General features: G+C 41.7%; 1 protein-coding gene across 1 annotated transcript; it reads left to right on the top strand.

Moving 5' to 3' along the window:
- The first annotated feature begins 2,070 nt into the window (after positions 1–2,070).
- Positions 2,071–7,276, top strand: LOC109205155. Its single transcript, XM_019367833.1, has 8 exons — positions 2,071–2,377; positions 3,112–3,385; positions 3,657–3,796; positions 4,621–4,769; positions 5,048–5,218; positions 5,792–5,893; positions 6,859–6,945; positions 7,088–7,276. The coding sequence occupies exons 1-8, from the start codon at positions 2,071–2,073 to the stop codon at positions 7,274–7,276; spliced, it is 1,419 nt and encodes a 472-aa protein (XP_019223378.1).
- The last annotated feature ends 6,512 nt before the right edge of the window (positions 7,277–13,788 follow it).

Genomic DNA, 13,788 nt, shown 5'->3' on the forward strand with positions numbered 1-13,788 from the left:
AAAGAAATGATGATAATGAATATAGAATGGCACGGCATTAGCCTTCGAGCTTTACACTCTTCCTCACATGATAATGAATATGAAATAGCACGGCATCACCCTTCGTGCTTTACACTCTTCCTCACATGATGATGAATATAAAATGGCACGACATTACCCTTTGTGTTTTACACTCCTCCTCACCAAAACAAAGAACAATAACAACAGGGAGATAGAATTATCAATAACAAGTCTCACTTCAACATATAGTTCTACAACGTCAACCTCAACTTTGAGTCAATACTCAATCAATATCAAATTCTGTAAAACATGATAAGAGTTGCTCAACATAAAGAATAACTAGTCTAAGCATGAACAATATGAATAAAGAATACAACGATTATAAGAATAAGACTCACTCGCATACTATGACTCGACAACAACGCATAGGTACTCGTCACCTCACCTATACGTTGTACTCAACAATCAAACACGTAGCAAATAGGCAACAATACCTAATCCCTCAAGCCAAGGTTAGACACAACACTTTATCTCGCTCTGCGGGCCACTTAATGCTCAATTACCGCTTTTCCTCTAGTATCCACCTCTAAACCACTCGTATCTAGCCACAATTAACTTAATAACATCAAATATTGCTAAAGAAATCAATTTTAGTACATGAATTTAGGTTTCCCAACACTTCCCCCAAATAGTCAAAACTCGACCCCGGGCCCGCTTGGTCAAAACTCAAGGTTCGGACCAAAATCCATTCACCCATTCACCCCCAAGCCCGAGTATGTAATTAATTCCGGAATCCGACCCTAAATCGAAGTCTAAATCTCCAATTCGCTAAAACCCTCCAACTCTTCCAAAAATCCCTAATTTCTACCATGAAACAACAAGGTTTAGGACTAGGAATCTAGTGGGTGATGATGGAAATTGAAGGAAATGAGTTAAAGAGTACAAACCTATGATTTGGTGTTGAATTCCCCCTTCAAAAATCGCCCTAGGTCGAGTTCTATTGAAAGAGATATGAAATTTTGAAGAAATTCCCATTCTGGTCTGTTTTTAATTCGCTGGGCAGGCCTTCTTCGCGTTCGTGAAGGGCCTACCACGATCGCGAAGCAATGACTCTATTAGCCTACGCGTTCACGAGATACTCTTCATGTTCACGAAGACTTATTCCCACTAGCCTACGCGTTCGCGAGCCATGTGTCGCGTTCGCGATGAGTATACTTCCCCTCCCCCAGGTCCCAATGTTTCGCGTTCGCGATAGCCTAGTCACGTTCGCGAAGGGTAATTCCCCTGGCGCTCCGCGTTTGCGACCAGTCCATCGTGTTCGCGTAGAAGAAAGTCTCCAACAGGCCAATTTACTCTTCGCATTCGCTAGAGTCCCTTCGCGAACGCGAAGAAGAAGACACCAGATGACAGATGAAACCAAAAACACTAGATTTTCCTAAGTCCAAACCTCTCGTAGACTATCAAAAACTCACCCGAGCCCTCGGGGCTCCAAACCAAATATGCACACAAGTCTAAAACACCATACGAACTTGCTCGTGCGATCAAATCACCAAAATAACACCTAGAACTACGAATTTAGCACCAAATCACATGAAATTCTCAAGAACACTTTGAAATTCCTATTTTCACAACCGGACGTACGAATCACGTCAATTTTCATCAAAAATTCATTTCTCGAGCTAAGGACCTCGAATTCGATTCCGGGCATATGCCTAGGTCCAATATTTCGATATAGGGCCACCGGGACTGTGAAAACACAAGTCCGGGTCCCTTTACTCAAAACGTTGATCGAAGTCAACTAAATCAACTTTTAAAGGCAAAAATTATTATTTTCATCAACTTTCAACATAAAAGCTTTCCTGAAACATGCTCGGACTGCACACGCAAATCGAGGAGGGTAAAAATGAGATATTAAAGGCCTCGAAACATAGAATCGATTTCTAAAGCATAAGATGACCTTTTGGGTCATCACATGCATCCATTATACTTCCCATAGATGTAGAGAGGGTGCGGAGGTTCATTGTAGGTCTGCACCTTGAGATTCAAGTACCTATGGCCCGAAAGGCAGAGATGGGGACTTCTTTTCTTCAGGTTATGGATATAGCTCGAAGAACTAAGCGTATTCGCAATGGTAGTGGAGAGTTCCCGCTGAGGGACAAGCGGCCCCGACAATTTGGAGGATTCAATGGCGCCCTACCTGGGGGAAAAGGTCTATTCATGATGGGTCAGCCCAGCAGGCCCATGCAATCAGCACCACCGCCTGCTCGGGGTGCTCTAGCACGACCCTATTTCAGTGCGATTCTAGAGAGTACTTACCGCTCGCTAGCTATTCAGGGTTCCTCCAGTGGGTATTCAGGCCACCAGGGTCAGACTTCAGGTAAGTAGTCTAGCGTTCCGAGGTGTTGTTTTGAGTGCGGGGATCTTGGCCACGTGAAGAGGTTTTGTCCTAAAATTCGGGGCAAGGCTGAGCACCAGGACTATCGGCCCATGATTACAGCACCAGCTGCCGCACCAGTCATCAGGCCGCCTAGAGGCGGAGGGCAGGTAGGGACCGTCCTAGAGGTGGATGCCAGCCAGGTGGCACTCCAGCTAGGTTGTATGCCTTTCCATCCAGACCAGATGCAGTAGCCTAAGATGTCGTGATCATAGGCATTATTTCTGTCTGCGGTAGGGATGCTACGATACTATTTAATCTAGGGTCTACGTATTCATATGTTTCATCTCTGTTTGCTCATTTTCTTGGTGTTCCTCGTGAGTCCTTGCTTACTCCTTTATGTGTATCCACGCAAGTGGGAGATTCAATTATTGTGGATCAGATTTATCGGACTTGTGTTGTGACTTTCTGTGGTTATGAGACTAGAGAGAATCTTCTGTTGCTTGATATGATCGACTTTGAGGTCATCCCTTGCATGGACTGGTTGTCTCCATATCATGATGTCCTTGATTGCCATACGAAGACTGTTACCTTGGCGATACCAGAGTTGCCTAGATTGGAGTGGAAGGGTTCATCCGTTAGTGCATCTAGTTGGGTTATCTCTTTCCTGAAGGCTCGACACATAGTCGAGAAAGATTGTTCAGATTTTCTAGCTTATGTTTGGGACACATATGTAGAGACTCCGATGATTGATTCAGTGCCCGTGGTACGGGAGTTCTCTGATGTGTTTCCTTCTGATCTACCAGGTATGCCACCATATCGTGACATCGAGTTTTGTATTGATTTGGCTCCATCTACCCAGCCTATCTCTATTCCACCTTACCGCATGGCTCTGAAAGAGTTGAAGGAACAACTTGAGGAGTTTTTAGCGAAGGAGTTTGTCGGACCGAGTGTGTCACCTCGGGATGCACCAGTGTTATTCGTGGAGAAGAGGGATGTGACTATGCGGATGTGCATTGATTACCTCTAGTTGAACAAAGTTACCATTAAGAACAAGTACTTGTTGCCACGTATTGATGATTTTTTTGACCGGTTGCAGGGTGCCAGGGTGTTCTCTAAGATCGACTTAAGATTGGGGTATCATCAGTTAAAGTTTTGTGCTTCAAATGTTCCAAAGACAGCCTTCCAGACTAAATATTGTCACTATGAATTTTTGGTGATGTCCTTCGGCTTGACTAACGCCCCCACCGGCATTTATGGATTTGCTGAACGGAGTGTCCAGGCCATATCTTGTTTCTTTTATCATTGTCAATGTTGATGACATATTGATCTACTCATGTTGCATGGAGGAGCATGAGCAGCATTTGAGAGTTGTGCTTCAAACCTTACGGGAACAGCAACTATATGCTAAGTTCTCCAAGAGTGAGTTTTAGTTAGATTCTATGGCATTCTTAGGGCATGTAGTATCAAGCGAGGGTATTAAGGTAGATCCCAGGAAGATCGAGGAAGTTCAGAGTTGTCCTCATCCTACCATAGCGACCAAGATCAGGAGCTTCTTGGGGTTAGCAGGTTATTATTGCCGATTTGTGGAGGGCTTCTCATCTATTGCAGAACCTTTGACTAGATTGACCCAGAAGGGTGCTCCGTTCGGATGGTCTGATGATTGTGAGGCAAGCTTTCAGAAGTTCAAGAACTCATTGACTACAACATCGGTGTTAGAGCTGCCTTCCAGTTCAGGGATGTGTGCTGTATATTGCGACGTTTCACCCGTTGGCCTAGGTTGTGTATTGATGTAGGAGGGGCAAGTTATTATATATGCTTCACGTCAGTAGAAGCCCCACGAGAAGAATTACCCCGTACATAATTTGGAGTTGTCTGCGATAGTTCATGCTCTTAAGATCTGGAGGCATTACCTATATGGGATGTCATGTAAGGTTTACACCGATCATCGTAGCTTGCAGCATTTGTTCAAGCAGAGGGATCTCAATTTGAGGCAGCACAGGTGGCTTGAGTTACTAAAGGACTATGATATTACCATACTTTATCATCCGGGCAAGGTGAATGTGGTTGCGGATGCCTTGTGTAGTAAGGCTGAGAGTATGGGGAGTTTGGCATTCATTTCAGCAGAGGAGAGGCCACTGGCTTTAGACATTCAGTCCTTGGCTAATAAACTTGTGAGGTTTGATATTTCTAAGCCTAGTGGAGTTCTTACGTACGTATTGGCTCAGTCTTCATTACTTGAGCAGATCAAGGCTCGCACCCATTGGTTCTTAGAGAGACGGTACTAGAGGGTGGTTCCAAGGAGGTTACCATCGGTGAGGGTGTTGTTTTACGGCTCCAGGGTAGCCTATATGTTCCTAATGTTGATGGCTTGAGGGAGAAGATTCTGGATGAGGCACACAATTTTCAGTATTCTATTCATCCAGATGCTACGAATATGTATCGCGACCTGAGGCAGCATTATTGGTGGCGGCAGATGAAGAAGGACATAGTTGAGTACATAGAGAGGTGCCTTAATTTCCAGTAGGTTAAGTATGAGCACCTGAGGCCAAATGGCCTACTTCAGCAGATGGTTATACCTGAATGGAAATGGGAGCGCATTACTATGAATTTTGTAGTTGGGTTGCCACGAACTTTGATGAAGTTTGATGCAATTTGGGTAATTGTCGATAGGTTGACCAAGTCGGCACACTTTATCCGGTTGTGACTACGTATTCTTTAGAGAAATTGGACCAAATTTACATTCAGGAGATTGTTCGGTTGCATGTTGTACCTATTTCCATCATTTCACATAGAAGCCTTCAGTTCACTTCGTACTTCTGGAGAGCAGTGCAGAGCGAGCTGGTTACCCGGTAGACTTCAGCACAACTTTTCATCCGCAGACCGACGGGCAGTCGGAACGAACAGTTCAGATTTTGGAGGATATGCTCAGAGCATGTGTCATTGACTTCGGAGGGCAGTGGGATAGATTCTTGCCCTTGGCCGAGTTTGCTTACAACAACAGTTAATCAATCCTGCATCGAGATGGCTAAATTTGAGGCTTTATATGGTCGGCGATGTCGTTCGCCCATCGGATAGTTTGTGCCTGGCGAGGCTAAGTTATATGGCACTGATTTAGTGAAGAATGCCTTGGAGAAGGTAAAGTTAATTCAGGAGTGACTTCGCACAACACAGTCTAGGTAGAAGAGTTATGCAGATCAGAAGGCGCATGATCTATCATTTATGGTGGGCAAGAAGGTTCTCTTCAAAGTTTCACTGGTGAAGGGGATCATGAGGTTCGGGAAGAAGGGCAAGCTGAACCCACAGTTTATTTGCCCATTTGAGGTGTTGCAGTGAGTTTGGGAGGTTGGTTATAAGCTTGCTTTGCCTCCTAGTCTATCGGGAGTTCATCCAGTCTTCCATGTTTCTATGATCCAGAGGTATCACGCCGATAGCTCGCACATGCTAGATTACATCAATGTTCTGCTAGATGAGAGTTCGGGTTATGAAGAGGAGCCAGGTTCCATTATTAACAGGCAAGTTTGCCAATTTTAGGTCCAAGACAATTGCTGTAGTGAAGGTCCAATGGAGGGGTTAGCCAGTCGAGGAAGCGACTTGGGAGGCCGAGGAGGACATGAGGAGCAGATAACCGCACTTATTCAGCACTCCAAGTATGATTCTAGACTCGTTCGAGGACAAATGTTTGTTTAAGAGGTGGAGAATGTAACGACCCGACCGGACGTTTTGCTTTCTAGATCCCTTTTTCCCTAATTAAGACTACCCATATGCGATTTTAACATTTTATGACTTGTGGGGATGGTTGGTTCAGGTTTGGAAGGGTTCGGTTTGAAATCAGAACAGTTAGTTCCTTAATAGTGGCTTAAGGTGGCCAAGTTTAACATGAGTCAACATTTTAAGTAAACGACCTCGGAACCGAGATTTGAAGGTTCCAATAGGTTCATATGATGATTTTGGACTTGGGACCGTGTTAAGATGTTGATTCCGAGGTCCGTAGGTCGTTTCGGCTTGAATTGACGAAAGTTAGAAAGTTGAAGGTTTGGAAGGTTGAGAAGTTTGAACGGGAGTTTACTTTATTGATATTGGGGTCGGATTTTGACTCCAAAAGTTGGAATAGGTCCGTTATGCCATTTATGATTTGTACGCAAAATTTGGCGTCATTCTGAGTTGATTTGATAGGAATCGGACGCGCAGATCTGTTTATGGAAATTCTTGAGTTTATGATTGAATTTATGCGTTTTGGCATCCGATTTGTGATTCTAGAGGTTATTTTTGTGTCTTGATCGCGCAACCAAGTTCGTGTTATGTTTTTAGACTGGTTTGTGTGATTGGAGAGGGTCCAGAGGCGTTTTGGGCATGTTTGCGTTATGTCGCGCTCTTATTTGATATTTCAGGGTCGTTTTCTTGGGTATATAGGATACTATATTGAGCAAACAACCTTTGATTTGTGATTTGACTGAACCATTAGATCCGTATCGTAATTGCAGAGTCATAGCAATAAGAATCATCGAATTTCGATGTCATACGAGAGAATTATGCCCATTTCCCTGTCGGGAAAGATTGCTGGTGCTCAGGTATCGCAATTACGAATATTTGATCGTGATTGCGAAGATTGTATATTTTTGACATCTTTTGCAATTTCAAAAATTTGTTCGCAATTGTGAAGCTTGTCGGTTCGCAATTGTGAACATTTGTCCGCAATTGCAAAGCCTGTAGATTTTTGCCTTGGTTCGCAATTACGAACATTTTATCACAATTGCGAAGTTTGTGGATTTTGCCTTGGTTCACAATTGCGAACCTTGGCCGCAATTGCGAGGGTTCACGTTTTGCGAACCCTGTACCGCAAGTGCGACATCTGCACCTAGTAAAAGGGTTGGGAGACGGGATTTTGGAGGCATTCTCTAATTTTTGGAACCCTAGGCTCGGTGGGGGGCAATTTTGAAGAGGGATTTTCATCTACAAACTTTGCGTAAGTGATTATGTTCGATTTTCAACAATTTTACATGATTATACATAGAATTTAACATCAAAGGAGAATCATAGTGAAATTTTAAGAAACTTTAGCTATGTTTTGAGAAATGAGAATTGAGTATTGAGAGTCGATTTGAACTCATACTTTTAAACAAAATGCATGTATGGAATCGTGAGGTTATAGGTGACTTTTATTTACAAAAATTTTCGGAATCCGGGCTTGTGGGCCCGGGGGCGAATTTTTAGAATCTTCCAATTTGGGTTGGGTAATTACTCTAATAACTAAATTATGAACTTTTGAGTACATATTGTTAAAATTATGCGATATTTGACTAGTTCCGGATTGTTCAGCATTGATTTGTGGCTTTTAGAGTGGATTAGTGGACCGGAAGTAAACTTAGAAACGAGGTAAGTCCCTTGCCTAACCTTGTAAGAGGTAACTCATTCCCTTAGATGTATCTTGTTGTGTATTACTTGTGTGGGGAGCTTCGTATGTACTAGGTGACGAGAGTCCGTGCGTTGTTATATTCTATTAGGTGTCCGGGTAGACTTAGATCCACATCATGCCTTTAATTGTACTATTGTGTTTATTATGCATATTAATTGTCTTGAATAGAACTGAGACTAGGGATTTCCAAGTATCGACTTAGCCTTTTTATTTTGGAAATGGAGGAATACTTTAAGACTATGAAAAATCCATGTCCTCTGTCGCAAGTACTTCTGCCAGTGAGGTAAACATCTCTACTCTAATGGGATCGGGTCATTTGCCTCGGCAGTATAGTAACACAGCTCTTATGGGATCGGGCTGTTCGCCTCAGCAACATGATGGTAATACTACGCTTATGGGATCGAGCCGTTCGCCTCGGTAGTACTAAGTAAACCTATTCTTATGGGATCGGATCCTTCGCCTCGGCCACTTCGTGCTAAATAATCAAAACGAGTTCCAGTTTGGATATAACTAAGTTAGGGTCTTCACGGCCACTTATGAGATATTGGTGATGTGTTACAGATTCCTATCGTATTTATTGTAGTTGTTTTTATTTGTTTCATCGATACTTGGTGTATGTTCACCATGTCTACTTTATGCACTTTCATTATTATTATTGGCCTCTAGTAAGTGTCAAGTCGGCCCCTCGTCACTACTTCTTCGAGGTTAGACTAAATACTTACTGGGTACGCGTTGTTCTTCGTACTCATGCTACACTTATGCACTGATGTGCAGGTACTAAGACAGGTTCCACCAATGGTCACGCGGGCGCATAGCCGGTCATTTCGGAGACTTTGGGGTGAGCTGCTTGCCTTGTTACGATCCGCAGTACCGGAGTCTCCTTCCATCTTATTTATTATTCATGTCTATTACTTACAGACAGTAGTTTTAGTAGTTTTGTGTATTCCATAGATTTCTCATGTACTTGTAACGATACGTTTTGGGGTTTTGTAGCACTTATGTACTGCTGTACTTGTCATTTTGATCATTGCATACTTTGTACTTATTACGTCTGTCACACCTCCTTTTTTTACACACCACCCCGAAGGATACTCTATAAGGGAGTTTTTCCGATTTAAGTGACATTATTCGAAGTGGGATTATTTATTTATTTTTCAGAGTTGCCAATTGGGATGGTTCGTTTGGTGTCCCAAGTCACCGGTTTATTTTTAAATCCCAAATCGAGTGAAAATTTCGACTTTCCTTTTGAAGTCTGCGAACCAAAAATTCTGAATAAGGAATTCTGTTAACCCGAGGGAAGGTGCTAGGCACCCCTGGATTCCGTGGTTCTAGCACGGTCGCTTAAACTATCATAATTGGCCTATTATCTGATTTTAATACATGTTTAGCCTATGGTTCAATTTTAACTTTATAACCGCTTTTAATTATTTTTTAAGAAAAAAATTGCAACGTCATTTAAAATACGTTTTGAACCACGTCACATAAATGCACCCGCGGCTCTCGACATATTTCATCTAAAATTGTTGAGATTTGGATTTGGGTCACATAAATGCGCACCCGAGTTTAGGAAAGTAATTTTTAAAATAGCGCGCCTAAAGCAACTACGCGTTTTTTTAACTTTGCGAGGGCCATGGAAAATTTGCTAAATGGCACGCCTCGAGTTCTAAGGATTGTAAAAGAAATAATTAAATGAGGGCCACCCTCATTTGAGATTTTATTTGGTGCGGCGCACCTCGATTCCAATTTTAAAAGGAAGTTCAAGCTAAATGTCGAAGGGCCATAAACTATTTGTATTGTCCAATATGGCACACCTCCGGTTCCATTTGAAGAAATTTAATTATCCTAAAATTAATGGGGTTGGGATTCTGTTGCTGCCAAAGCTAACTAAAAATGACATTACAACTAGAAAGAAGGCTGATTATTTGAAGGTTATTTGGGCTAGACATGAGGCTCAATAGCCTATGAAATGCAAGGCTACCCCAGATTGACAAATTCATAGTAGAATCGCATTGGGCCTGAATGAGGGCCCAAATTAGGGAGTAAACCGGCTTCGGCGAGTTAGAGACTCAAGATCGAGTCTCACATGGTACAAAGCGCAAAGCATTTGAAATTGTTAATCACATTGTTGCATGAAAATCCAAAGCAAATACCGACCCTCCTTTCACAAAAGCCATAGTATATTTAAAATTGGTCTATATGCGAAAATACAATCAGACAATAGCCCCCTTTTGTCATCTAGCATTCATTATCACTCTCAACCTACAGCATGCATAGCATCACAATGATAGAACATGAGAAACATCTGCTATTTGATACTCACACAGGAATCTATATTTCAACCTAAAAATTGGACAAAGCTAAAATCAGAAATTTGAACCAAATGAACCACTGTTCTCGACTGCACTAACACAGATGTGGCACTTATACTTATGATTGAAAATATTAAGATCCTAACTCATGCAAACCAAGGAAGCTAAACTCATAATTTACTCCTCTAGCACAAAAACGAATTCAAAGGTAAGAACAAAGATGAGCACACAAAGCAAAATCTAACACTGATTGCCGAATCTGATAACAAAATCATAAGAAAACAATATATACTAAGCTAACATGATCTAGATTTCAATTACAACCCATTCTTTGATAAATACACCATTCGGAATCCAAATATTACATGCTAATCATGAAACTGAAAGAAAAAGAGATGAAGTTCAGAAATTAGCATCACATTTTTCTTCCATTTTTCAAAACCATGCTTTGAGTAACACATCAAGTGACATCCAATGGGCTGAAGAATACCTGGAAATGAGAGGAAAAGAGGTGAAGAAAGCAGTAAACAACAGCAGCAAAACACAACAGTACAGATGCAACAGTGATCACCCAATGGCTTGAAACCCAGACTTTAAAAGGCCAAATTCAATCCATTTCCACACTCAGATGAGTCAAATTGTTTCAGAAATGAAAAAAAATTTCAAAGATCACTGAAGAAATTCATTGAAACAGTAAAAAAAGGTTTTGCCGTTTGTATTTTTCTGGATTTTTCTCTTCAAAGCCTCTAAATTCTTTTCTAAATCTCTGAAATCTGCTCTAAAAATATCTGAAGTCTCAAAAACCTCTAACATCTGATTTCAACTTCAAGTAACAATGCCTATAGGCAAGCTATTAGGGCAGCCTTAAGGGTTCAGTTTTTGTCTTTCAATCCTTTCTCAATTTTCATTTTTGCTACTTGGTCCCTAAATTATTGACTTGCTTGCCAAGTAAACCTGCTTTTCAGCTTCTAGGAAGCTTCCTAGGCAGTTAACCAAAGATTCCCTAAGTTAAACTACCCAAATTACCCCTTAATGACCCTGTGATTTACCTCTCCAACCAAATACGGGTCAAGTCGACCCATTAGATTGAACCAACCCTGGGCTCAAAAAACCATTCGAATCATTTCCCACTTGGGCCTTCTGATTTCACGATTTGAATTCATTCTTGGCCAAATGGCCATTTTTAGTAGACTAACCAAACATTTCTTGAAAGACCAAAATCAAAACTGTTGAAATGAAAATCAAATAAAGGAAAAGAAAATAAACGGACTAATTTAACTAACTTATCCCTAAATTAATCAATCGCACAGGACAGAAAAAATGAAAAACAAGTAGACATGATAATAGGTGAATTTGACAATAATCACACCTTAAATAATCACCTTCTTGTGTAGTTTTAATGCTAAAAGTGATGACAAAATGCTCTTATTAGTGCTTTTCATGATTTGTAGGTGATATATGTATAAGGACGGCTAAGGAGCAGTTTTGGAGTCAAAAGTGATGAAAAAGAGGCCAACTGCGAAATTTTCTAAGTGACCCGTGCAAAAACAGGCCGAAGATTCAGAGAACTGGATCCACCGCGGTTCCACCTCGACCGCGGCAGAACCGCGGTGGGAAGCAGCTGCAGAAGATTGAGATTCCGCGAGGGTGTTTGGCCGCGGTTCTACCGCGACCGCGGCAGAACCGCGGCAGGCGCAGTAAACTTCAGGGACCAAAGTGTCAATTACGGGATTTTTAGACCTAAACCCTATTTAAAATATTAGACTTCGCCCAAGAGAGGCATGTATTATTTTTTAGGTTTCTTAGCATGGAAAAAGATTGTGAGAAAATACTCTAAACATCTTTCTTCTTTTCTTTTGATTTTATGATGAATTCAAGCTTAGCTTATTTTCCCACAGCCATGAGTAGCTAAATTCCTTGTCTAAGGCGTTGATGGAACCTATTGGGTGATGAACTTCTTGTTTATGTGAATACAAATTGCTAGTTTAATCTTTATTTGTTCAACTTCGAGTTCGTTGTAGATAATTGACAGGATCCTCAATTAGCTGTGCCTATTTAGTGTGCATAACTTGGAAAAGAGTGCATATATAGGGTATTGTTGAACAACACCACTCCTAAATTATTAGAGGAATCTATAATTGCGGGTTTAAAGGCGGGATTAGGAATAACGAAGCCTTGGGTGCAATCTAAATTGAATTGTGCTAAATAAAGCAAGCTAGTGTATCTCGGGAGAGTGCAATAGTAGATTACTGTGATTACTCGGGAGAGATTTGCGGCAAGATTAGCGTTCATGATTGATAGAGATGTGTTGGTAAATTTGTATGAGCATAAACAGAAGGGATTCCATCAATAGGGGAAATCATTGCCTTAGTTTTTTCTCATAATTGTTTACAACCCTTTTTTTTACTTAGTTACAGCCATTTAGTTATTTGCAAGCTAGTTATTAAAGAACACTCAACTGAGATTTGAATATTTGGGAAGCTGGTTCTGAAGACTTAGTGGGTCTGAAGATAGCGGTTGATAGGTTAACTCTCTGTGGATTCGACCCTGGGCGTAATACTCGGGTTATATTTGCAACGTCCGCAGAGTCCTTTTTATAAGGCATAGTTGGGCGTGATCAAATTTTGGCGCCGTTGCCGGGGAGTTAACGGAATTATCAATTGCCATTGACAGAAATACAAAGATTCTTGTTGTAGTCAGTTTTCTCTCTACCAACTTTTTCATTGAAAATTTTGACGGTTGTTGATCTGGGTACACAGGTGCATGCCTAGAAATTCTACGAGGACTGGAGAACTACTTGAAGGACTCTCAGACCCCGAGAAGACATTCCGGGCATTGAATCGTGCAAACAAAAGACTTCAACAATCACAACAAACACACCAACTCGAAACTGACATGGGCGACGTGAACGACCCCAACGGGAACATCAGGGATGAGCAAATGGCACCTCCTGTGCCTGAGGGTGCACTTTATGACTGGGCACAACCCACAGCTGACAATCTGGCCACTGCCATTATTGTGCCTGCAATACAAGCTGAATCGTTCCAGATCACAAATAACATGCTACACTTGTTGCAGAACAAGGGACTTTTTTCTGGGACACAAACAGAAGGCCCGCAGCAATACTTAAAGAACTTCCTGTCTATTTGCAAAACTCAAAGGCAACTGAACGTGACTCCGGAAGCAATCAGATTATTATTGTTTCCATTCTCGGTGACAGGAGCTGCTCAGGTTTGGCTAAACTCGCTTCCCATAAACTCTATAGCAACTTGGGATGAGTTGGTCAAGCAATTTCACAACAAGTTTCATCCTCCCAACAAGACCGCTCAACAAATTGATGAGATTGTGAGTTTCAAACAGAAACCAATGGAGACACTACACGAGACATAGGGCAGGTTTAAAGGAATGTTGGTTATGTGTCCCCACCATGGTGTTCCAGAGCAGATGTTGGGACAACGGTTTTACATGGGACTGTCAGACAGCTTGAAGAATATAGTTGATGCCTCGGCTGGTGGGGAATTCTTGAGCAAGACTTGGAGAGAAGGTCAGAATTTGCTCGACAAGATGGCGCAGAATTCGGGTTGGACATCTAGGAATGCACCTATCACTCCAGTGGTGCACTCAGTGCCTCTTGATATTTCTAATACAATGGCTGAAAACATGGCGACTCTTTTGACGCAAATGAGCAT

Source organism: Nicotiana attenuata, unplaced genomic scaffold, assembly GCF_001879085.1.
Source record: "Nicotiana attenuata strain UT unplaced genomic scaffold, NIATTr2, whole genome shotgun sequence".
NCBI lineage: Eukaryota > Viridiplantae > Streptophyta > Magnoliopsida > Solanales > Solanaceae > Nicotiana > Nicotiana attenuata.